This window comes from Ricinus communis, chromosome 5 (assembly GCF_019578655.1).
Source record: "Ricinus communis isolate WT05 ecotype wild-type chromosome 5, ASM1957865v1, whole genome shotgun sequence".
NCBI classification, from domain to species: Eukaryota; Viridiplantae; Streptophyta; class Magnoliopsida; order Malpighiales; family Euphorbiaceae; genus Ricinus; species Ricinus communis.
Genome location: NC_063260.1, coordinates 7,158,477 through 7,184,596, shown reverse-complemented (window position 1 = coordinate 7,184,596; position 26,120 = coordinate 7,158,477). Strand labels below are relative to the sequence as shown.

Sequence of the window (26,120 nt, the reverse complement as noted above, 5' to 3'; positions counted from 1 at the left end):
TTTTGATAAAAATATATAATTTTGATATGGTTATATAATAATTTATTATAATATTAAATGATAGTTAAATAAAATAAAAATATTATAATATTAAATACTGATCAAATAAAATAATATTTTAAATTATTTATTAAAATAAAATAATAGTTAAATATAATAGAAAATTAATAATATATATTTCTATTAATTTACTATACATATTTTTATATTTCATATTTTTATAATTATTAAAATTTTCAATTATTAAAATAAAATAATAATATTACATGTTTATTAAAATAAATTAATAATAAATATAATTATTTTTATAATATGTATTATAAAATTAAAATAAAATATTTCAAATAGAATATTTAATTAAAAGATTATCAATAATTATCCATTGACACCCCAATTGCTAGTTAAATATAAGCCTCAAGCATCATGCCCTGATATCAGTGACAACTGGAAAAATAGCCGTTTCAGAAGAAGAGAAAACAAGGTAATATAGTGCAAAAACGGTGCAGGTAATTGCCGTTTTATGTACTTTTCACTCACAAATCATGCATTCATTGAAACTTTAAAAACCCTGCCGGAAAACCCTAACGAAACAAATTATCCCTGCGAATCAAACCATTCCACAGAAGAAAGATGAAATTTCGGTTTTCCCAAAAAGTCCCTATCATCCCTCATAATTTACGCTTGAACCACCACCAGTATCACCAACGCCAACTCTTCATTTCATTTCTTAAAAAGGTTCAAACAGCGTCTCAAGCGCGCGCTTCTTTCAATGGAAGCGGTAGCAGCAACAACTCCCAAGGTCAGTTACATTAATTTTATTGGCGGGGCATTGTTTGGACGATAGTATTAAAAAAACTGATATTTTTTATTGTTCTTAAACGCAGTGACGGTGAAAATGATAAATTATAGTGTGCTAACGTATTTCTACTGTTCATTTAATTTATTTGCTGTTTGGTTCAAACAACATTTCTAAAACAAATAGACAATCAGCAAATTGGCGGTGTTTATTAATTGATTTGATTAGTATCTATGCAAAACATGTGATTATGTGAAGCTCATTAATTAATATCTATGCAGGTAGCCATTTGCTGTTGCCAGGTGCAACTGTGGCTACGATACTCATGCTTGGTGCTCTACACGCTCGTCGGCTCTACGAAGACAAAAAGGTACCTAATTGATATGCATGAAGAAACATACAACTGCTGCTGTTAATATGTTATCTTGTTTCATTCCTATGATTCCTTAAGTGCTTGTATTTTTCTACAGTCTTCTGTTGCCTGTTATATTTGCTTTGTGTAATAATCCTGAGGAGTTTAATAAGCAGTATGTTGGCGTTCAGATAATGATTACTTTGTTACTAATTTTGGTTACTCACTCTCTTTTTCTTTATTCTTTTGGGCAGACAGAGGAGGCTCGGGAGAAAGGAATTGAAATAGAGTTTCAGCCTGACTTTAAAGTAATTCAGTTATTTGATTGCCCATGAATTGATATTTGGTTTCAACTATTCATATGCTGTAATGACATGTCTAACAAGTGCTTTCTATGGCAATTCCAATTTTAGGCTACATTTTTAAGGATGCTACCTTTACGCTCCATTTCCAGATTTTGGGGTACCTTGACAAATGTGGTGAGTATTATTTCCTATTCCTGAAGCGACAATATAGTTCTATGATCAATTCTTTGCTCTCTCTCTCTCTCTCCCCCTTTGTCCAATGCATTTTTTGGTATAATAGGAACAGAGTTGTTGGTAAAACTATGTTATGTGTCAGAGTGGGTAATTGTGAATTTAAGTTATTTTTTAATTCAATGGAGGTTAAAGAACTTAACTATACCTCAGGTGATATGTCATTGATTTTATTCATTATATTAGCTTAATTTTCTGTTCAAGCAATATTTCACAGTCTAAATGCTGCTGTTTGATTATATTATGAAAACTGACGGTCATTGCTTTTTACACTGCTGTCCTGACCATTAAGCCATGACAAATACAAGTTGCTAAGGGAACATGTTTTCAGGAACTTCCTCCCTGGGTGCGTCCGTATGTCTACAGATCTTGGGCTCGAGCGTTCCATTCAAGTATGATTGATATATGTATTAGTATTTTTCTTTTGTTACTGCCTGATCTGAAGATATATTGCATTGTTGATCATTGTAATATCTTATAACAATGGCATAATATGCGAATGATTTTCCAAAAATGAAGAAAATGCAGTACGTTAATAACATTGTTTTGTCTCTTAGACTTAGAAGAAGCAGCTCTCCCTCTCGACAGATATGCTTCTTTAAGAGAATTTTTTGTTCGTGGGTTGAAAGAAGGTTCCAGGCCTATAGACCCTGATCCACATTGTCTGGTAACTGGTAACAAGCTGCTTGTACTACTTGTCCAAGTTGTTCTGTTAGATGTCCTACTAACTGCTGTAAAATTTTTATGGAAATGTTCTTTTTTTATTCAGGTTAGTCCTGTAGATGGCACTATTTTAAGATTTGGGGAGTTGAAAGGATCAGGAGCTATGATAGAGCAAGTCAAAGGCCATTCTTATTCTGTTTCTACTCTTCTTGGTGCTAGTTCCTTCCTTCCTATGATAGCTGAAGGGGACATTTGTGAGGAGAGAAGTGAACAACAAAGCAATCTTGAAGAGAACAACAAGAAGTCATGGTGGAGAATTTCATTGGCTTTTCCTAAAGTCAGGGAAAATGTGCCTGCATGGTAATCATTTATTGACACGTCTAATTGTTGATTTGTCAATTACTAATATATATACAGAAGAATGAGAGAGTCAACTTTGTGGATTGATGACTGCTAAGGCTATTCATTGCCTAAAAGTTTTCTTCAGATTAACCTTGAAGTACTTTGCATATTATGCTTCTCGTATGTAATATGGTCATTTTGTTTGACTGGAGAAGATATCTTTCATAGGCTTCAAATCAAGTGCTTTATAATTCTGATTTTCATTGAAAATATTAGTCTGCTACAGTATTCATGAAATTATGTTATTGCAAGTTGGAATCAAGAGGAAGAGAATTAAGTTTCCCTTAGTAGATGGCTTGAGCAGAATGGCTCTTTGTATCTCACTGGTTTTGTGGATGACTTGAATGTCAAAATTTGTGAACTGCCAACATATTTGCTAAACTTTTCAAATGCATGTAAAAAAATCAGGAGTTCCACAAATAAACTGCACAGGAGTAAAGTTTTGTTCAGTTGAACAATTTATTATTTGGAGATATACACTTATTTTGCTTCACATAATGCTTTATGTATTATCAATTTTCAGCATATATGTTAAGGATTAAATATAAATTTGAGAACAGAATTCTTATGAAGGCATTGAGTGCTTGATTTGATGTTATCATAGTACTAATTTACTTTGAAACTTTTGCTAGAACATGTTATCATTAGGTGCAATCAAGTTTAGCTCGTTTATGCATTGGGTTATATTTAGGATGATTCCTTCTCTGTTGGGACCATAGCCAACAACCATTTGAATTCACCTCTTATTTGTCTTTCATGGATGTTTAAAGTATATAATTTTACACATTGGAACCGTTGATTGCAGTCCTACAAAGGGTCTTTACTACTGCGTAATATACTTGAGGCCTGGAGACTATCATCGCATACACTCACCAGTTCAATGGAATGTTCTTGTCCGCCGGCATTTTGCAGGTTACCATGTTTGCTTTGTACATCTGGATAATTCACTTGTTTGATAGTTATGCTATGTAATGTACTATGTTTTCCTTTTTCTTTCTTTGACATGGGCATCACTGTTATTCTATTTAACATGATGAATGTTATAACTGATAGCAGACTGGATCCTTAGGTTCGTCTGGGATGTTTGTTTTCTATATTTTATTTTTAAGAAGTATAAAAATGTGATGGCAAGTGAGCAATAAAAGACCTTCAAAATAGTAATTCAAGTAGAGCAAGAGGATGGGTAGGAAGAAGATCTAGGGCAGTTTGTCTAGCACCAGTAAATCATCAATAGAGTTCTCTCATAGAATATGAGAATAGCCATACCTCGTCTCTTTCTTGAAATTCTTTGCTCCCAACCATCTTATTTCATCTCCCTTGCAAGCTGCATTTCCTGTTCTTTACAGACATTCTGCTCTACTTTAACAAATATTTTGCACAATTCAGCAATGTCTAGCAAGAAATATAACAAAATCTTATGTGATCATTGGGAAGGTAGTCTAACAATGAACACTAGAAAGGAAAATGACCAGGCAGAATGACCACACCACGGGCTGGATGGGCCTGACCTGGGGAATAATGTACTATTCTGCATCATGGAATACTGAATCTGGATTAGCCATATTAAACTGAGTGCCTTTGGTTCCCATTGCTGTACGTCTGTAGAATTTATCCAGGTTACTTTGAGAATTTTGTTGCATGGAATGATTCTACAAGTATCAAATCCCAGTAGTTTAAAAGGTGCCTGATTCTCTTTGCTGATAATTTCTTTTTGTTTTATAGGGCATCTGTTTCCTATGAATGAGCGTGCTACAAGAACAATCAGAAATCTTTATACAGAAAATGAAAGGGTAATTATGATATTTTAGATAACTTTATTTGTACTTCAATTGTCACTATCATAGCAGCTTCAGTATTGCTTTCTTATATTTGATAGTATTTATTCTCATTAGATTGTTGTGCAATTTACCTAAATACATCTGTCAGTTATCATACAAACAAATGGAGAGACATGAAATTAAACAAAATATGCAAAATGAAGAAACAGCTCATGGCATGAATAAGATCATTTTTCATGCATAATCTGTAATTTGATATGGATTTCTCATTTACTATGTTCATGATTAGAAGTAGACAAAGCTTTACAACACATTAGACGATGTGCTACCCAAAACTTACTTCCTTTTCTCATTAATATGGTAACACATGCCATGAACTGCTTCTTTCCTAATTTTGAGTCTTCAGTGACTTGATTTATGAGTTTGACTTAACTTATCCATGTTTTTTCATCTGAAGCACTAATTTGGCTACTCCACTAAAACGTGGGGTTGAATTTGCATGATCCAGTGATCCTGAATGTTCTTAAAGCTCTGTTTTATTCTGAAGTGGAATATAATTAGTGTCGTAATTCGTCAATGTACATTACTTTTTTTTTTCCATCTTTGGATTTGTTGGGGTTTCATAATTTGCTTTTGCAAAACTGCTGACACCAGGTTGTGCTGGAGGGTTTGTGGCAAGAAGGATTCATGGCCATTGCTGCAATAGGTGCTACAAATATTGGGTCAATTGAGGTCAGATGGCTTTTTGAAATGCTTATTTTAACAATAATTCCTATACCCCCACTCAACCTCCATTATACATTTCTGCATGCATATAATTTGCACACAGTTCCCATACCCCCCTCATAACCTTTTGCTGCTGTGATGGGTTGAATAATAGAAAGTTTACCAACTCCAGCGATTGGGTAAGTTAGTAGACCTGAATAATAGGGATTATAGGTTTGATGCTTCAACCCTTTCCTGAAGAACCAAAATAAATACAGAGAGAGGGAGAGAGAGAGAGAGAGAGAGAGAGCATAACTTATATGCAGCTTAGCTCTAAAATAAAGGCAAACCTCAATCACTTAAAAAAGGAATTGATGTATTCTCCATAAAAAAACCTAATTCACTAGGTTGTCACTGAGCTTCTCTTATTTGAGAAACCTCTTGTGTTGACTTTAGTCTAAACTTGTATGTTGCAGCTCTTCATCGAACCAGAACTTCGGACAAATCTGCCAAGAAAAAAGTTATTGAATACTGAGCCCCCAGAAGAACGGGTGTACGACCCTGAAGGCATTGGTAAAGTACTGAAGAAAGGGGATGAGGTTAGTCATACATACTGTTCTTTGTTTTCCCCTTGCTTTTGATGCTTGATAGAAACAAAACTCCTGCTTTAACTTTGGGTATTCTTAAAGAGTAACTCCATAATTGAATTAGAAGCATAGCTTCCCTGCTGTTTGTTATGCTATAATTCTTCTTTTGCAAATGGATGGATTCCCAAATGAGAGAAACCCTCATAGTGTTACCCTAGGTGTAAGCAGCATTGATTCTCAGGTCTTTCAAAGACCATACCAAGCGAACCCTTGCAAGAATGGACCCACTGAAGTATCTCTCTGAAAAGCTAGCCTCATGCGCAGGCACATTTTTTTTCATTATATCATGCTTTTGATGCTTTTAGGTGGCTGCTTTCAATATGGGATCAACAGTAGTGCTCGTCTTCCAGGCTCCCACATTAAAGCCAGTGAAGGACGGGGTCCCATCCTCAGACTTCAGGTTCAATATCAGACGTGGGGATAGAGTTCGTGTTGGAGAAGCATTGGGGAGGTGGCATGATTTGTAGAAGGATGTCCTGTGTGGTACATTGCCAATTGTGAGCCTTGTATAATACTTTGAGCAAATATAGTTTGAAAGACCAGTCACTGATGCTATAGTAAGATTTTGTACCGATACTATTTAGCAACCTGTCTTGGATTGATTTTTACTCCTTTTTGGGGGCGATCAACAGAGTGCAAATCAAAATTTGATTCTTGAGCACCCTGGGTTCTTTTTACATGATGTGACATAAATTCATTGGTCAATGTGTAATTGGAGCACCTTTATAATTCTTATGATGTTATATTTGGTTTTTCTTTTGTACATCCATGTTTTACTAAGTTGCTCTGGATGCTTGCTGACAAATTATTGTCAAAAACCAAGTTCATGGAATTCTCAGCCCAAAATTGATGAATGAAGACAGTTGAACACCAATGCATAAAGTATTCCCGACTTATCAGGGTAGAGACGCTAGAGTGCGCTGAGACTCTGTATCAACAACCATTTAAAACTTTTCTAAACCAGTAGATTTACAAGTCATTTCCCCCTTCCAAATAGTGAGTGCTCAATACTCAATCCTGAGAAACATGACATAACACCTCATCGTCTTTCTTAGCACAGTACGTACTGGACTAAAACTCTGACAAACAAGCATTAATCCATAATCCCATCAGCCTACTCTCAAGGAAAAAGATCTTCAATTACACAATACCATTATTACAGTCTAATTTCCCAATTCTAGTCCACTGAAAACGAATAATGCAACGAAGCACATGTTGCACCACACAAGCAATTGTTGCCCTTGTTGACAATTGCTCAAAAAGTCCTAAGCAATAAAAACGATAACAAGCAATTCTTGCCCTTGTTGACATGATGAAAGGAGCAGCTATATTCTCAGAATTCTCATATAGACAACTGGGAAATTATGACAACAAAATTAAGAACAATAAAAGTATAAGGGGTCCATATTGGACATCAGTATAGAGCCTCTATTTGATTCCATATCAAAGATTAAAAGATTGAATAAAACCACAAATCTCATGTAATTAGAATTGCCAAGTACAAAGATTAAAAAATAGCAGTCCTAATTCAAACCATACACTTTATAAACTCAAATGAGAATTCCCACAAAATCAATACTAACAAGATTGTAGTTTCAATGCATTTACATTTGTATTTTCAGACGAGCTAAGACCACCACCTGCTTTTGCATTTTCTCTTCATAACTCAACCGGCCATGAATTGTATCTAAGAGTCTCTTGTCCCAATCTGTCTATATCAAAACTTTGTTCCTGAGAATGTTGAAATCCATCTAATATTGGTTTTCTTGGGTTGATAAACAATAATCACAATAATAACTCACATTCTATAAAATTTAAACACAAAAAAGAAACATATTAGAATTTCCAATCTTTCCCAGACTTTCGTGATAATAAAACAGAGCATCCAAATGTTTATGCATAATTATGTTACCATCAACAACAAAAAGAAAACTTTTGGGTACAAGTTGGCATTAACTTCTTAAAGCATGCAAATTAGACCAAGCATGCGTCCAGTATGAAAAATCACTTGTTATATTTATAAATACATATTTTTGAACTTGAAGCCTTCACTCCAGATCTAGGATGAGGAATTAACAAGAGCACCTGATGCAGCTACTAATTAACAAGAAAATACCCATTTTTCCGTTGATAATTGAATAGTAAAAACAATTAACCAGGACATAAGCGATAATTTAACACTTAATTCAAAGAAACACACCAGAATACAGAGTCAGTTTGTAACTTATCAAGTATAAGCATAATTTTTTTTCTTTTTTTTAAAAGAAAGAAAGAAAGAAAATCAATGAAAATATGCAAAGGCACACCTACGTCTGTTTGGAGTAAGAAGAAGAAGAGGGAACACGCTTGTTACGAAACATCATGTAACCGACTGGTAAGACTACTCCTATCATCATTATCGCTGCTCCTATTATGTATCTCAATGGACTCGGCGGCTCCACTTCCATTATTCCCCTGTACTGCACGCACACCACATCATACCCCAAAAGAAACCAATTCAAAATTTGTTAATAGATCTGGATCGATGATTTTGATAAAGAGAGAGAGAGAGAGAGAGGGAGAGACACTCACAGGCATTTCTTTGTTTTCTATGTAATTTCCTTTTCGGCTAGGTCAGCTTGTGGAGATCGAGACCCAGAGCGAGATGGTAATTCAATTTGATCGTTGAATAAAGATTGATCGATATGTTGCTTGCTTCTTGCACTTCAATGGCGATTTTTCTATGCTACTCTACTCGCAAGATCTTGGGCTCTCTGGACTCGATTCTCCGCTATTACACTGGTCCGGTAAGTCTTTTCGGCCATTTATATTTTGCAATGTGGATTGATCTTACTGTGTTGTAATCGAATTCGTTTCACCAAATTTTCATGCCATGCTGGCTGGAACTTCACGTTTTCTCTTTCTTTTTTCAACAGAAAAGGAGCTGGTATTAACAAGGGCTAACAGCCCAACAAGGTACAAGTGTTACCATTAGAGCTCAGCAACTAAATACAATAAAAGGTTTAAAGCCCAAGAAGTTTGCACCTTTGAAGCAAGCAACACAGGTGTTACATTCAAATTTTCAGGCTTAAACTCCCAACAATAGACAGCCCGTATACCTACCAGATTAAAAATACTGAAAATAGTTTAAAACACTAATTTTTATAATAAATAGTATTTAAAAATATGTAAATATATAAAATAAAATCTTTTATTTAAATTTAATTTATTCTATATTTTATTTTATTTTATAAATATTAATAGTTTTTTTTTCTTTAGTTTTTACTAGTAAAAAGATAAAAATTACAAGTACTAATTAATCATATTATATTTATTAAATATAAAATAAAGAGTGAATTACGATAGAATCATATTTTGATAAATTATCAAAAAGTTTAAAACTCATTATCTAAAATGTATCCTACTATTTCTTATTTTTAGACAAAGGTAGGAATATATTGATATAAAGGGAAAGCATATACAAAGAAACTCTTCAGCAAATGAAGTAGCCAATATATTAAAGTCTTGGAAAATAGTACCAATATCAGCACGTGGATGACAGTTAAAAAAGTCTCCTTCGAAGCAAACCCTTTTTCAGGCTTTACCAATAATAGCCCACGACAAACAAGGGAAAGCAAGTGCTTCTAAAACAAGAAGTGAGGAAATAGACGGAGGAAATCATAATGTACATCATCAAAACAAACTTAACCTTAAAACAAAAGAAAGAAGGCTATTTATACTCTAACACTAAAAAGAAGGAAAGGACTACTCTTATAATAAACATTGAATTACAGTATTTAATATCCCCCATCAAACTTATGATGTGATAGTAACAAGTATCGAGAGTTTGTCAGACAGAAAGCGAAAACGTGAAGCAGTTAAATATTTTGTAAATAAGTCTGCAAGCTGTAAGGAACAAGAAACAAAAGGCAATGTCAAGGTGCCATTTTAAAGGTGATGACGAGTAATATGACAGTTGATTTCGATATGCTTGGTCCGTTCGTGAAATACCGAATTATGTGCAATCTGAATATCACTCTTATTATTACAATGTAAAGGAGTCGGTTGCCGCAGAAAGACACCCATATCAGCAAGCAACCATCACAACCAAACTATTTCATAAGTAGTGGAAGTCATAGCGCGATATTTAGCCTCCGTTGAGGGTCGAGAAATAATGTCCTGCTTCTTAATTATTCAAGAGATAAGAGAATCACCTAGAAAAATACAAAATCCAGTAGTTGATTTACGGTCAGTGGGATTACCGGCCCAATTAGCATCAGAGTAAGCACATAACTCTAAAGATGAAGTAGATGAAAATAGAAGAGTCTGAAACCGAGTGCCACAGAGGTATCTCAAAATGCGAAGAACAACAGCCCAATAAACTGTAGTAGGAGAAGTAACAAACTGACTGACTATATGAACAACATATGCGATATCAGGACGAGTGATAGTAAGATAAACCAAACTTCCAACACAGTCCGATATAAACTCGGATCTGGCATTGGAGAACCATCAGAAGCAGAATAACGAGCGTTGAGCTGAATCGGAGTATCAACAGTCTTATTATAAGAAAGACGAGAACGCTAAAAAATATCAGAAATATACTTAGATTGAGAAAGAAGATACCCTTTTGGAGAGGAAGCAACTTCAATACCAAAAAGTAACGAAGGGGACCCAAGTCCTTCATAGCAAAACAACGAGTCAGTTCGGGCTTCAACATACTAATCCCAATAACATCATTACCTGTAATAATCATATCATCAACATATAAAGAAAGTAGAATTCGACCAGCCGAAGTACATTTGACAAATAGTGCAATTCATGGTTGCTAGGATGAAAGCCAAGTAAAGTAATCACAGTAGAAAACTTCTCAAACCATACACGAGGAGCCTGGTTGAGACCATACTAATTTTGCAAACTTCACCAGAATGATGATCAAGGCCGGGAGGGGGAACCATATAGACTTCTTCGTGAAGGTCGCCATTCAAAAAGGCATTTTTAACATCCATTTGAGTTATATCTCAATAACGAACAGAAGCAACAACAATAAGAATTCGAACTGTAGTCATTTTAGTAACGGGAGCAAAAGTTTCCTCATAATCCAGACCATATTCCTGAGAATAACCCTTAGCCACTAGACGAGCTTTATATCTTTCAATGTACCCATTAGACTTAGTTTTAATCTTATAGACCCAACGAGAACCAATAGTACGTTTACCTGTAGGAAGAGACACTAAATTCCAAGTATGGGTTTGATGAAGAGCAGTTAGCTCCTCAGCCATAGCACGCTGCCAAAGTGGATCAAGAATTGCTTCTTTGAAAGATAAAGGCTCATAAAGACGATAAATAGAAGTTAGAAAAGAGACAAATGAACTCGAATAACAAGAATAATCAAAATCAGATTGTTTAGTGGACTTACGATTTCATACAGGATAGCGAGGTTCGATAGTGTCTGTAGTCTCATAAGATGATTGGATAGAGATTATAGTGGAAGAGCCAATAGAAGTTTCAGGAATACCGGCAGAGGATAGCTTGTCAATATCAGTAGCAAAAGAATTAATATGGATAAGATCAGACATATATATATACTATGAGAACGATCAGAAATTGCAAAATAAGGAATATGTTTAAGAAAAATAACATGACGAGAAACATATAACTTATGACTGATTGGATCAAAACAATGATACCCTTTTTGACCTGCACTATAACCAAGAAAAACACATATGGTAGATTGAGATGTTAACTTTCTACGCTCAACATGAGGAAGAAGAACAAAACATGTAGAACTAAAGACACGAAGGGAAGAATAATCTGGAGAACGACCATACAATCTTTCATAGGGAGACAAACCAGAATTATGAGAAATATGAATTTTATTAATTAAATGAAGAGAAGTAAAATTCCCTCCCCCAAAATTTACTAGAAACGCTAGCAGACAACAAAAGTGATCGTGCAGTCTCAAGAATGTGCCTATATTTTCTTTCAGTAACTCCATTTTATTCAGGAGTATCAGCGCAAGAAGTTTGGTAAATTGTACCATCTAAAGCAAGTAGGTCCTTAAAATCATGAGAAGTATACTCTCCCCCCAAGTCACATCTAAAGCATTTAATAATAACTGAATGTTGGATTTTCACAAGAGATTGAGATTCATTATAAATGCCAAAAAAGTCTGAACGACATTTCATAAGATAAACCCAATAATAACAAGTGCAATCATCAATAAAAGATACATAATAACAAGAACCCCCTTTTGTAGAGACAGGAGAGGGTCCCCATACATCAGAATGAATAAGATCAAAAGGAGTAATAAGTATAGTAGTGCTTTTAAGAAAAGGCAATGCAATAAACTTTGCTAGTTTACAATCACTGCAATCAGAAATATCATGAGTTTTCAAATTTTCTAAAGCTCCTGTAGAGACTAAAAATTGCAAATAAGACACAGAGACATGACCAAGGCAAGAATGCCACAAATAAAACACAGATGAAGAAGGACTCAAACGAAAGGATGACAAATTCACACCAGGAACAACTGCCGTAGTATGAGGAGTTTTGAGCTGATCCAATACATAAAGTCCTCATTCTTTATGGCTGATCCCATTCACCTTCTGAGAATTTAGATCCTGACCAAAACAAGTAGAAGAAGAAAAAGAAATTGAGCATCCAGTGTCACATATCTGACCAACAGAAGCAAGATTCGAAGCAAGATTTAAAGCAAGACTAGGAATGTCATAGACATTAAATAAAGACAGAGAAGGCGTAATAATCGAACCAACACCTTGCAATGGCATAGATGTACTACTAGCATTCATAACATGAACTAAAACTTTAGGGGTTAGAGAAGTAAAAGATGACAAATTAGGTGACATATGGTTTGAAGCACCATAATCTAAAATCCAGGAGGAAGGGGATATACCTGAGGGACTAGATGACAAACCTATTTGAGAGGAAGCTGAAATGGCATGAGGCTGAGATGCAAGGAAATGTTGAAACTGCTCAGTCATTGATGGATCCAAGGAGGAGGTTGACAGTGCATTATAAGGATAAGATAGAAGAGGAGGTCCGTTATGAAGAGTCGATGGTCGATAAGACCACTGATGAGATTGTTGCTGCTGTTACTGCTTTCTTCTACCCAATTTCGGACACTGAGATTTTTAATGACCTTTTCGCTTACAGAACCCGCATTCATCACGAGCAACAGATCCATATGGTCTGAACTGAGACTTAAAGTTTGATCGAGAAGGCATGGCAAAGACGGATGGAGTAGGAGCTGAAGAAACCTCTTTTACAACAGAAGACTTAAGATGAATTTCTTCAGCTAAAAGCTCACTGACAACAGAGTCAACAGAAGGCAGTGGTTGACGATGCAAAATAGACTTGCGAAGTCCCTCAAACTCATCACGAAGAGCCATTAAAAACTATACCAACCTCTGCTTCTTTCTTCGTGCAATATAAGCCCTAAAGGCTCATAATTCAGCAGATTCTGTGAGAGCTAATTGATCTCACAAATCTGTCATAGCATCATAAAATTCCTGGATACTCATATTTTTCTGTTGAAGAGCACGAATGTCAGATTCCAACTGGTACTGTTTTACAAAATTAGACTGTGTGTACAGTCTAGCTAGATTATCTCAAACCTTTTTAGCTGTCTCATATTTTGCTAACTGGGTACCTATCGAATGCTTAATAAAATTATTGATCCAAGTAATGATTTTTGAATTATCTACCTCCCATTTATCGAATAATGCCACATAGTCCGTGCCATCTTGAGGCTTAACAAAAGCACCCGAAACATATCCCCACTTTTGTTTTCCTTTCAGAAATTTTTTTATCACATAACTCCAATATGCATAATATTTACCATCTAATTAAATACTAACTGCTTGAAGCGAATTATCTTTAGCTTCAGCCATAATGGAATAGAAAAAAAAAATTCAATTGAAATCAACAACAATCAATTACTTGAAAAGATTAACAAATTTGCTTTACAAACTGATAAGATGGACATCTAATAACCTTATAAGAAGAACCTCTTTTACAGATTGCTCATAACATTTGTCAACATTAAACCCCATAATCATTTATCAACATTAAAACACAATACATAATTTCTCCACCTCCCCTAACCTTAAAAAGACCTATCACCAAGCAAAATAAATCCAACCTTTTACTACTGTTGTTGGATTCGGTAAGAGGAAAGGACGTCCAACTTAACTTAAGAAAATATCAACCGAGTGGCAGACGACAACGACGACGAGAGCACAGTTGCAGTGAAATCCCAGTTTCCGTCAACATCGAAGCCGTTTTCAGCAGTAGTCGACGTCGAGGCTGTTTGCAGCAAAACCCAACGCCCTTTCTGGGTTTTCTTTATCTTCAAATGGGTTTCCAAGATTTTAGTATAGTCGATGTCGAGGCCGGCTGTTTTCAACAGACGCAGACGTCGAGGCCGTTTGCAGCGAAATCCAACGCCCTTTTTGGGTTTTCTTTATCTTCAAATGGGTTTCATATTTGCAAAGCAGAAGCTGCTGCCGTTTACAGCAGAGGGTCAGCAACGACGCTGTTTGCTGCTTTCATGTACACACAGTCAACAACGATGACGTCGTTTTCAGCAAAAGCCAGTCTCTATGCTAGAACGACACCATTTTTCTTATGCTATACCAGACAACACAGCAGCAGAGGCTAATCCTTTTGCTAGTCCAAACAATAAATAGAACCGAATGTCCTCATTGCAAAATAAAACAATTTAGCTCTGATACCATGTTAATTGAAAGAAAATCATAATGTACATCATTAAAAGAAGCTTAAGCTTAACCCTAGAACAAAAGAAAGAGGGCTATTTATATTCTAACACTAAGAAGAAGGAAAGAACTATACTACCCAATAATAAACATTGAATTACAGTATTTAACAATAGCGTTAAACGAAGTAGCCAATATATTAATGTCTTGGAAAATAGTATCAATATCAGCAGAGGGAACCAAGAATTTTAAAACTGTGTGGATGACAGTTAAAAGAGTCTCCTTCGAAGCAGACCCTTTTCCAGGCTTGACCAATAATAGCCTAGGACAAACAAGGCAAAGCATGTGCTTTTAAAACAAGAAAAGAGGAAATAGATGGAGGATAGAGTTTACTCCAAATGATCAATAACCTGAGTTCTGACCCTAGGAGTTAGAAGCCCAAACTGCCACTTTGAGAATGCGAGTCAGGCTGCCGAATCAGAATTATGCAAGATTTTTTATGGCCTTTCGGCCGCTGTATTAATGCATGATTGCTTATTCTGAAATCTTTTTGCAAACTTCATAAAAATCATCTATGTCTTTGAGTGCCAACCAGACCACTTTTCTCTCTAGGTATGTAGCAATGATTAAGGAGGTCTCTATTTCTGCTGTTCATATCCTTTCTGACATGTTAATTTTATTTTAGATTATATATTGTTTTTAGAAATTTTCGTTTATTATGATATTTTTTATAAAATAAGGAAATAATATTTAATCCAATAAATCAAAAGTTATACATCTTTTGATAAAAAAAAGTTATACATCTTTACTCATAATTATAAATGGTTAACAATATAAATTTATTTACATATATATGGTTAGATATAATTTTGATTTAAAAAAGAATAAAATTATATTAAATTTGATAAATAATGAAAACAATGGAAGGTTTGGGATTATTAGCATTGTCAACACGAAATGATCCCTTATTTTATGAATATTAAATTAAATTTTAACATAACTGGTCGTCTATTTGCACGTTGCATGACCGTTATTATTGTTTTAATTATAAAATTAAATTTATAGATATAATTTAATAGATATTTTAATATTTAATATTAATTTATAATACTTTAAAAAATAATAGTAAAATAATTATTTTTAAATGTCCTTAATCTTTTAAAATTTTATTAGTAAAAATAATATAGAAAATATTTATTATTAATTTTAATATTATATAAATTATCAATATAATTGATATTACTATTTTCTTAGAATTATAAATTATTATATAATAAAAATTATTTTATTAATGAATATAATATTTTAAAATATTATTTTCTATAATTAAAATTATTATCTCATTAAAAAATTAATTTATTAGTTAATATAATATTAAAATATAATTAGTATGATATTTTTTAAAATAATCAATTATCTAATTAGAAAACTAATTTATTATTAATATGTTATTTTTTAAGATTAAATGAGTGTTTAATTAGAAATATAACTTGTTAATCAATAAATTAGTAGAAAAAATTATAAAACTACACATAAACTTAAATTTCATGTGTCAAAAATAGTATAAATATCAAATAAAAATTCTATATATCAAAAATTAAGTACACGTGTAAAAAAAATCAAATTTTAAAAATTAATATATATATAGATCCAAAATTTCCCGTCATTTTCTTTTGAAAAAATCTATATTTATAATTTCAGCTTAACTTTTATTTTTTCAATTCTTTTTAAATATTGTTCACTTTTAAAAAATCAATTCCCTTATTATTATATTTAACACCATTAACAAAGTTGATTATTTTTTTTTGTTACTTCTATTAATTGGTTAGGATTGGATCCAGCGAAGCAAAATGCAAAGTTGGAAAAGATCAATTGAACTAAGATGAATCTTAAGGGTCCAATTATAAAACACATAAAGTTGAGAGGCAATTATGCATTTAGCCTTTTCGAAATTAAGACAAGGAGGAAAATAATAATACTGCTAAATATCCAACTCGGGACCGGCTAAACGACGCCGTATCATAAAACCAGGCCTTGAAGAGTGGCGAACAATTGTGATTGCGACGTCGCTTGAAGCACCATCCAAAAAGCTGGGTGGCTGTGCTGCTTGTACAGTTTAAGAAATAGAGGATAACTTGGTAAAAGTGATGAACCATGTACAAAGAAGGGTCTCCTCAGCCATCCCTCAAGTTTTTGGATTTGCAAACAGGTCCTTCAAATCCTTAAAAACACCTGGAGAGTTCCTCGATTCCTCCTCTCCTTGTCTCACTCATGGCATCCACGTTTTTCATTGCCCAGTAAGTTCTTGATCTCAAACTTATATACCCTTTATAAGAAAAATAAGTTTTGTTGAAAAGAAGTTCGTCTCTTTTCTTTCCTTTTTATTATTATTATTTTTTTTATATTTTATTGATAGGATGCAGTTGGTATTGTTGCCAAGTTATCTGACTGCATTGCTTCAAGAGGTGGCAACATTCTTGGTGCTGATGTTTTCGTACCTGAGAACAAGAATGTTTTCTATTCTAGAAGGTCTTCTTTTTTTCTTTTTTTGTGTGTGCGTGTGTTAAATTAAAATTCTTTCCTGAATGGGTGCTTGTATGTTTATGTTTGGTGTGTCAGTGAATTTGTATTCGACCGAATTAAGTGGCCACGAGCTCAAATTGATGAGGATTTTCTCAAACTGTCAAAAATGTTCCATGCAATGAAATCTGTTGTTCGGGTGCCTGATCTGGACCCCAAATTCAAGATTGCTGTTCTTGCTTCAAAGCAGGTATATAATTTGTTTTTATTAGTATGTTTGTCTAATTGTTTTTATAACCAACAGTAAATGTGGTTTATCGATTGTGTTATAGCAAGAATTTTTTCTTGTTGCAGGAGCATTGTTTGATTGATTTATTACATAGGTGGCAGGATGGAAGATTTCCAATCGAAATAACCTGTGTAATAAGGTGAAGTTTTAGGACCGCTCCCTTTTGGCTAAAGGAATTTCTTTCTTGAATTCTTATTATGTAGAGTTCATATATTTTATGACAGTAATCATGAAAGAGGCCCAAATACACATCTGATTCGCTTTCTTGAAAGGAACGGTATTCCTTATCATTATTTGTGCACGACCAAAGAGAATAAGAGAGAAATGGAGATCTTGGATCTGGTTAAGGATACTGATTTTTTAGTACTTGCCAGGTATATGCAGGTAAATTTTAAAGTTTGATTCTAAACTAGAACCATTGTATTTTCTGGGTTTTATTATTAATGTTTGAGCTATAAATAGATCTGTTGACATAATTTAATGCACTATTATAATTTTGAAACTTACATGTTCAGTCTCTGTGGCAGATATTATCTGGTAACTTTTTGAGGAGCTATGGGAAAGACATAATAAACATTCATCATGGGCTTTTGCCATCATTTAAGGGTGGGCATCCATCCAAGCAGGTTAGTCTACACCTGATACCTTATTAATGTAATGCAGATACTATCGCCCTTTCAACCATTTAAACTTTTCTCCCTGACTCCCGTACATCTTATAATTTGCTAGACAATGTTGTCAGGCTTTTGATGCGGGTGTAAAGTTAATTGGCGCAACTACACACTTTGTGACTGAAGAACTTGATGCAGGGCCTATTATTGAACAGATGGTGATAATTTTTTAGATCCTTATTAAGTTCTTAATTCTTATTCATGATATTTAAGTTGCTTGTGATTGGTGTTGAATATTCTTGTCTATTGCTGTTTGCTCTTCGCAATAGCTTCAAGCTGAACTTTATAGGACATTGTGGTAAGCAGTTACATAAGCTAGGTTTTAAGAAAACAATGGATAACCACTTGGCGTCTACTGCATATTTAGAAGCTCTGGAATCTTGCCAGCTCATTGCAGATGTCTGACCTTACATAAGTTCCAATTGAGTTGGAGATTCCCTTTATTTCATTTCTGCTATCTGCTTACTACATCTGTAACATTGTTATTACTCCCTTCATGTTAGAACGGTTTTAGTGTTAGGTGTATAATTTTGGCAAATGTTTCCAACTTCTTAAATTGCCCATCAAATATTAGTTTTCATTCATTTGTCGAATTCAGATTACGACTGTCCATGTCTATAATGAAAGGCCAGCAACTAGTATCCTCGCTAACAGAGTTTAATATCATGGTCTATGTATCTCCTTTAGGCCTCAGATAAACAGTATGGTTCTGGATTAAAATTAGATTGAAAATTGTGAGCTGAGTGGATCAAGTGGAATCAACTCTTATCAGAATGTATTTGTCTTCAAAAAGTGCTATTACTGAAGAATGCTTATCGGGAATGTAAAGCTAAGCTCTCTTCAATCTGATGATCTAGGTGGCATAAAGTCTTCTATTGCCCTTTGTAATTATATATACACTTATTCAGAGTACGCATCAGTTGTTTGTCCGCACTTGGCCCATATCTTATATTTCTGCTGATCTTTTGGATTTCTGGAATTGTTTTAATGATACTTTCAAGAATTCAAGTTTTAATGGGGCTTTTCATACATTGCTATATAATTCCCTCAAAAGTAGCATTTGGTTCATCTGTGCAATATGCACAATGTCCACGATTAGCATATCGTTCAACTTGCTAACTCTTGTTGATATGCATGTACTCATTTTTGCAGGTTGAGTCAGTTTCCCACAGAGATAATTTACAGAGTTTTGTGCAGAAATCAGAGAACCTTGAGAAACAATGCCTTGCCAAAGCTATAAAGTCATACTGTGAATTGCGAGTTTTGCCTTTTGAGACAAACAAGACAGTTGTATTTTGAGGTGAACGCAAGGAGACAAAGCTCTTGAAAGTTGTTTATGTTTTGACACCGCTTTGTAGAAATATGTTTATACATACCTGGCAAGTGAAAGTCAACAAGTACTATTCTTTCCTTCTTCTATTGGTTGCTAAGTCGATCATACATTGTTTAATCTCATTTCCACGTTCTGTTTCACATCTTCTGAAAAATTATTGTAGAAAGTTTTTCAAGCTAGTGCCATATGCTTGTGGGGTTTCATCTTTTCTTGTTTTCTTGGTTGAATCACCTTTCATTTTGTTCTTTTACTATATATTTTAGTTTCTTTCTAAGTTTTAGTTGGATACTCCCTCTTAAATTGTCTCTGTAGTAGGCCGATATTTTCAAAAATATATGTTATGCTATTGCTATAAGGTCTCTCATAAATTGCTTGATATTCTTAGTAGCTGTACGCTAAATGTTGCACCAGGGGCTTCCTCCAAATGAATAATAGTGGAGGTTTCTAACTAATACCTTCCATATTCATGAACTTCCCTCTGATCAAATTCTAATTAGTATATATTTTATGATAAAGTTGCGAAGGGAATTCTTAGCAATATGCTAAATGTGGCCTGAAGGAAAAACATTTTGCCTAATGATGTAACCCTTAATGTGCGAATGCTTGCCCAAGCCATGCAAGGCAAAATGGGACTGGAGGTGCATTCATATGTGACGTATAAACACATGGGGTTTAATTCCTTATTTCATATATGTAAGATGGTATACAAAAAATTAAAGAAAAAAAAAGAACAAAATCCTCAGTCGTATATCACTCGGAGACTATAGGTCATTGGTCTACCCTTGGAATTCATATACAAAAATGAATCACATACTATATGCTATCGTTTATGCTTAGAAATTCCAGAGAGCCTTCAGTTGCTTCTACGCAGCTGACTTGAAGAAGATTTTGAATCCCATCAACCCATCTTTGCTTATGTATCTTGTTTTTGCACTTGAACTCTAGAAGACCCTGTGCAGTCTTGAGCCCAAAATAAACATCTTCAGAACTTTCCCTTTCTTTTCTGTATGGCCATGCTGTAGTCTCGTCGCAGACCCCATAAACAATGCCTTTTGTCAGCAAAAGGACACAGTTAGAATGTAGCAAAACAAATAAGAGAGATTGTAAGGTGGAAACTTTAGCTATATTTATGCACTGCAAAGTGTAAATGCTTACATTTGTGCTTCTTGGAGAAAGCTCCTCCGACATGTTTGCTTTTTATCTTAATTATAACCTGAAAATAAAAGAATGTCGCAAGGTGAGCATCAGAATTTTGTGTTTAATTACAATCTATTTCTTCTTCTTGTACTGAATCTACACGTACCTCTGATTTCTTGTTGATGTAGACAGAGATGAGTTTCCATCGTAACACTCCTGAAAATTCCAAGAACAATTGATTTAGCCTTAGCAGCTAGCAATTCTTTTGCCGATTTTTTTTTACCAGGAATTCAATCTAATCTTAAGGCAACAGCAAAGGAATTACAAACCTTTTCTTGTGTGTTGCATTAGTTCTCCATTGCAGGGAGGTGCCTGTGCTTCTACTTCACCACTACTGTAAGCAGAACCCCAAGAAGTATCAGCCATTCCCCTATCACAAGGACTTATAGCAGCATTCTTTCTTGCTTCTTTGGGCAATCTTGCTCTCAATGCTGCTTCTCCTCTCAAAGCTAATCATGTGCAAAACCCTTTATTAATCGCTAATCAATTACTACATTAACATGAAGGAGGGTGTATAATCAAGTCAGTACCTGTTGCAGCAGCTGCAGTAAGGGTCATTAGATCACCAGGACTATGAATGTCAACTGCTGATCTCACAACAGAAGCTACACGATCATGATCAGCTCCAGCTGATTCTGCTAACTCTATGCAATGTGATGCCAGGAGTTCTGTAGCTGAGGCCAAAGCCATACCCATTTTTGATCCAGAATCACCAGAGTTTCCTGAAGCAGCAACAGCAGCCAAGGCTGCGGCCAGTCCGGCAACGGATATAGCAGAATGCATATGGGCATTTTCCATACGCGCCTTATCTTTCTTCTTCACTGTGCTACTGCTAAGCTCCTTGTGGTGGAACCACTTCCCTATCGATCCTGTCTTTCTTGAATTTATTGAATTTATCATCTTTCCCGACTGCAATATAAGCAACAAACATTAGACGACAAGAACTGTAAACGATTTGAAATTTTTTAAAAGGTCACTTTTGAGGTCTATTGCTATGCATCTACAACAGCATCAAGTTATAAAAAAAAAATCTACCAAGAAAATACATCAATGAAAGGCCAAGGTATTTCTTTCTGCTGATAAGACAAAACAAATGAAATTTTTCAAGAAAAAGAAAAGGGTCATAAAAGGAAAAATATGAAAAGATAACTTACAAACTGGGGAGGAACAATTGTATCTGGAAATATATTTGGTTGCTTGTCAATGAAAAATTGTCTCTGTTTCTGAGCTAGAGCTTTCGAAATTTCGGAAGCAGATAGACTCCAGGATCTAGATAAGAACTCCATTGGTTCTTTCGGTGTTTGTGGTTGAGGAATTGCTGGCATTGACGACGCCAGTTTCTGTTCTCGATCTTCCTCTAAATAATCTAGCAAAGAACCATCCTTCCCAGCTGAAAAAAACCCACTTCCCATTTCTGCAGCTTGTATCCAATTATTCTAATTCAATAATTTTTTGTTTTTTCCTTTTAAAAGAAGAAGAACTCTCTCCTCCTTGGGATATTTCTTATATAAAATGGATCAAGTTATCTGATCAACACTTAGATTTCTATTATGTTCCTGCAAATATCAGTCAGAAAGCAAGAATATTAGAATGATAGCTGAACTAAGCACCTCAGTGTAGAAAACTGATTTATACTACAAACAACCAATGACTGTAATAAAAAATTTATGCAAAGTTTTCATTTTGAAAAACAAGAAGAAGCAGAAGAAAAAAAAAGTACCTCCAAAAGCTATAACTAATCTGTGTGCATATAGTCAAATGAAATAAACTAAAAAGATTGCAACTTTATACCCAAAAGAAAAAGAAACTCTTTCATTATAAAGAATTCAGACTGAATGCTTCAATTTAAGAAGGAAAAAGGAAAAGTTCTCGAAAAAGATAATTTTTTTAAAGACCCATCAAGGAGAAGATGTAAAGAAATAAAGGTAGAGACGCTGCTTTATAAATCTTTCAACTTCAAGGGCTCCATGCCATTAACAAACGCATATTTAACTTCTCCTTTTTATACAATACACGTTACGAAAAAGACCAAGAAAAAAAGCCTAGCTATATCATCAAAGGAGACAAAATTGATTACAGAAGCACTTTACCAGAATCTAGTGCTTTGAACCACCACGAAATGAGGTTGGGTTTCATTAAAGCAATCAAAAAGACTATTAAGAGAGACGAAAAAAAACAGAAATCACGAAACTCGAAAAGCAATATAACTCTATAGTTTAAGGAACATAAAGAACACAATTACCCTTAATAGCCGGGGCTTGTTCCTTAACAGTCATGCAATTAAGCACAGGTTTCATACATGGAAGATTGGAATTGTCAGTTATATGTACTATATAGTGTTTTCTAGTGCAAAAAGAGAGCGTAGACTACAAAGAGCGGCTTCTGTAATTTTATATAATTTTCTTGCGGAGGAGTCGTCTGACTCTTGCTCAAGGTCGGTACTCGTATTGTTTTTGTTATTTTAAAATAATTATGAGACTACTCGGATGGTTCTTTTTCTGTACTCTCAACATAAGGTAAGTATTTTTCATTATGAGAACGTCAATATCTAACCAGTGAGCTGTCTTGCTCGATATTAAACGAGAATGTTGAACAGAACACCTAACATATATATGATGTTAGATTTTCTTAAGAGACCACTAGATTTTAAGGATGTCTTATCTTTTGTTGGCATCTTAAGAAAGTAAAAAACAAAAAAAAAAAAAGAAGAAGAAGAAGAAGAAGATTTATTTGGCACTCGATGATTGGGAGTACGACACTTGAAAGAGCAGTGTGCAGGACGAGTAGTGATGGCAGTGAGTGGCCATGCATGAATTTTATTTCTCTCGCTGGACGGTGGGGACGGTCGAAACGCCTCCTCGGCTCTCTCTTTCCACAGCTTTGCTCGACCTTGACTCAAATGCATGTCACTTTCGTATATTTTATTACATTACATTTTAGGGTTGATTTCCCTGTCTGTCGATCACTCTAAAGAATTTATGAAAACCACAAAATATATTGTATATAATGGATACTATATATTAAGGTGCCTAATAATTAATTAGGTGGTGAAGTGGTGTGATCTCATTAACAAAGATGCTTTGGAAATAAATTTAGGTGAGGGTTACCGACTTGATGGTCAAAATCCACTTTCATTTCACATTTTATTCGACACACAAGCAACATATAAAGTATACAAATTTAACCTAAGATAAATATAGAATTTAAACTTAAAAAAATGGACATGTATTATTTTCTATTAATCTTTTATTATTATCAATTTATAATATATAGAGAAGCACGGAATTAATTAATTTAATACTATATATGAATTCATATGTTAAGTCTTGATAAAAAGAATTAAATTTTTTTCTTTTTAATTGTTTTTCTTCTCGAATGATTGTTTGTTACCCATTTGATGATTCTTGTTGATATATACAAATTAGCTATTTGCTTGTACTAATGCGCAATTATTAATAATCCTTTAAACTAAATTTTTAGTTCAAAATATTTTATTTTAATTATAAATATATTATATTATAAGAAAATAATTATATTTAGTTATTACTTTATTTTAATAAACATTTAATATTATTATTTTATTTTAAAATTTAACGATTATAAAAATAATAATAAAATATAATAGATATATAATAAATTAGTAGTAATATATAATCACTAATTCTTTCATTATATTTAGTTATCATTTTATTTTAATAAGTATTTAATAATATCATTTTATTTTATTAATCTTTAATATCATAATAAATTATTATATAACCACATCAAAGCAATATATATTTTTATTAAAATTTCATATTTATAGATGCAAAATTTCATATACTAACTAATTTTGTGTTTTCTTTGCATCTTTTAAATTTGTGTTTTAAAAAATATATTTTATTTAATATTTATATTATAGTTTTTGAATAAAATAATAAACTATTATGCAGATTCGTGACTAGTAAATTACATTTATGGGTTGTCGTGAAAAGAATTTAAAAGTGTGACTATTATATTACTAGTCTAATTACAAATATTTGATTCTGCATTTTTAATAAATTATGTAGAGCAAGTATCAGCTTTTTTTTTTTCTTTTTTCCTAATAAGGAAAAGAAAAGCCTAACATGAAGTGATTTCAAAGATTTGAAAGATTTATAGAGTGTATATATATACTTATGGTGTATTACAAAGTGAAATCGTTCTTTAATGTCTTATTTCATGAAAATCTTGAGGATTACATTTTAGCATGTACTTCATGATATTGCTTCAAAAAATTACATCAAACAGAATGCTGCACTATTTTGGGAAAATATTTCCTTTATGTGCCTATGACTCTGGTGCGTGCATTCAATTGGATAACTGCATAGGATACAGGAGTGGTTAGTGAATGACCCCATTTCCATTTCCATAGCGCCTAAACCAGGCAGTGTTGGCAACAAGTATTTCTTGTTTTCAGTGTGATGTATGTATCTCAGATGGAACCCTATACTGCTGCCACAATGTCCATTCGTGCGCATTCAATTATAACAATAATTAAATTCATCTCATCACCAAATTAATGGCAAAATAAATTAAGCACAAGTATGCAATTTTAAGGTTTCTTTTAAGTGTTGTTACAACCCACCATTCTTTGATTTGATGGCCAAATTAGACTCTGGAATTGAGGGACCTCTTCTCTTCAAATGTATTATTCTTTTGTATATCTTGTAAATATATTTTCTTTCTCTTTTAACACAGTGACATTGCTAATATTGTTACAGAAAAAAGCAATATCTATAAATTTGTAGAATTACTATATTTTATACTTATTTTCTGTTTAATTACTAAATCTTTATCACCAATTGAAATGAAATATGCAGTTAAATTATTGAAATAAAAAAGAATTTAAATTTAATAACTAAATTGAACTAACTCGAAAATTTTTTAAAAAAGAAAATCTAAAAACTAACAAATCATTTTGTCAAATTAGGCTGCTAAGTAGCTAGCTAGTTTCTGTTAGCAAATGGCCCAAGATCACCATGCATAAGTTAAAAAGGTCAATAACTTCCACCATGCACCGAGTACAATCCTCCTGTAATTGCCCTTAAATATATGGTGGAAGTTTCACAACCGACACACTAGCCAATCTTCATGCTTATATCACATTTCAATTATAAGTATTTAATTGGAAGCTTCCTGTTTGAAATTGGAGACAAAAATGTGTTATTTCTTGTCATTTAGCTTCTTCAAGGGCCACTTCCAGCCAAAGATTCAGACTTTGCTCAGATTTCAAATTGAGGTATGGCACTTCTCGTTCTTATATCTTTCATTCCTTATCTTCAACCAAAAACTTAAAACAAAAGAAAGGCAGAATAGGGCCCTATAGTTTGGGATTACACATAAATCAAGTGCACTCCATAGATATCCAGATAATACGATTTGACCAAGCCAGTCTGTACTTGTGTTTCGTGTCTATAATCATTACTTATATAGGAAAATATGGGACTTAATTTATACTAAAACCACACTATAATTACAAATGCCTTCTAGTTC

General features: G+C 33.6%; 5 protein-coding genes across 10 annotated transcripts; 2 read left to right on the top strand and 3 right to left on the bottom strand.

Moving 5' to 3' along the window:
• The first annotated feature begins 415 nt into the window (after positions 1-415).
• Positions 416-6,642, top strand: LOC8267722 (phosphatidylserine decarboxylase proenzyme 1, mitochondrial). Of its 3 annotated transcripts, none has more exons than XM_048374443.1 (12): positions 416-799; positions 1,078-1,166; positions 1,403-1,456; positions 1,562-1,627; positions 2,016-2,076; positions 2,242-2,351; positions 2,454-2,707; positions 3,555-3,661; positions 4,472-4,539; positions 5,182-5,259; positions 5,709-5,831; positions 6,230-6,642. In XM_048374443.1, the coding sequence occupies exons 1-12, from the start codon at positions 631-633 to the stop codon at positions 6,344-6,346; spliced, it is 1,296 nt and encodes a 431-aa protein (XP_048230400.1). In that variant the 5' UTR covers positions 416-630; the 3' UTR covers positions 6,347-6,642. The 3 variants fall into 3 exon arrangements, with proteins under 3 accessions (XP_048230400.1, XP_048230401.1, XP_048230398.1); XM_048374444.1 differs by having other exon boundaries at positions 6,038-6,329; XM_048374441.1 differs by having other exon boundaries at positions 417-799; positions 6,185-6,642.
• Positions 6,643-7,337: 695 nt separating this feature from the next.
• LOC125370112 lies at positions 7,338-8,805 on the bottom strand. 2 transcript variants are annotated; one of them, XM_048374446.1, is made up of 3 exons: positions 8,451-8,805; positions 8,186-8,338; positions 7,338-7,610 (listed from the first exon to the last, which is right to left on the bottom strand). In XM_048374446.1, the coding sequence occupies exons 1-2, from the start codon at positions 8,454-8,456 to the stop codon at positions 8,186-8,188; spliced, it is 159 nt and encodes a 52-aa protein (XP_048230403.1). In that variant the 5' UTR covers positions 8,457-8,805; the 3' UTR covers positions 7,338-7,610. The 2 variants fall into 2 exon arrangements, with proteins under 2 accessions (XP_048230403.1, XP_048230402.1); XM_048374445.1 differs by having other exon boundaries at positions 8,190-8,338; positions 8,451-8,800.
• Positions 8,806-10,052: 1,247 nt separating this feature from the next.
• Positions 10,053-10,867, bottom strand: LOC125369995 (uncharacterized mitochondrial protein AtMg00810-like). The gene is made up of 3 exons (XM_048373544.1): positions 10,778-10,867; positions 10,485-10,579; positions 10,053-10,353 (listed from the first exon to the last, which is right to left on the bottom strand). Exons 1-3 carry the CDS (start codon positions 10,865-10,867, stop codon positions 10,053-10,055), a joined length of 486 nt encoding a protein of 161 aa, XP_048229501.1.
• A 5,742-nt stretch (positions 10,868-16,609) lies between these two features.
• Positions 16,610-19,612, top strand: LOC8267721 (formyltetrahydrofolate deformylase 1, mitochondrial). 2 transcript variants are annotated; one of them, XR_003080578.2, is made up of 8 exons: positions 16,610-16,893; positions 17,013-17,125; positions 17,216-17,366; positions 17,471-17,544; positions 17,630-17,789; positions 17,933-18,031; positions 18,135-18,234; positions 19,229-19,290. XR_003080578.2 is itself a non-coding variant. In XM_015726281.3 (8 exons), exons 1-8 carry the CDS (start codon positions 16,744-16,746, stop codon positions 19,373-19,375), a joined length of 981 nt encoding a protein of 326 aa, XP_015581767.2. In that variant the 5' UTR covers positions 16,618-16,743; the 3' UTR covers positions 19,376-19,612. The 2 variants fall into 2 exon arrangements, 1 of the variants encoding a protein (XP_015581767.2); XM_015726281.3 differs by having other exon boundaries at positions 16,618-16,893; positions 18,148-18,234; positions 19,229-19,612.
• Positions 19,613-20,075: 463 nt separating this feature from the next.
• On the bottom strand, positions 20,076-23,560 carry LOC8267720 (VAN3-binding protein). Of its 2 annotated transcripts, none has more exons than XM_015726280.3 (7): positions 22,849-23,560; positions 21,761-22,162; positions 21,137-21,515; positions 20,876-21,055; positions 20,713-20,762; positions 20,565-20,622; positions 20,076-20,458 (listed from the first exon to the last, which is right to left on the bottom strand). In XM_015726280.3, exons 2-7 carry the CDS (start codon positions 22,016-22,018, stop codon positions 20,223-20,225), a joined length of 1,161 nt encoding a protein of 386 aa, XP_015581766.2. In that variant the 5' UTR covers positions 22,019-22,162; positions 22,849-23,560; the 3' UTR covers positions 20,076-20,222. The 2 variants fall into 2 exon arrangements, with proteins under 2 accessions (XP_015581766.2, XP_048230751.1); XM_048374794.1 differs by lacking the exon at positions 22,849-23,560 and adding an exon at positions 22,327-22,614.
• Positions 23,561-26,120: the final 2,560 nt, after the last annotated feature.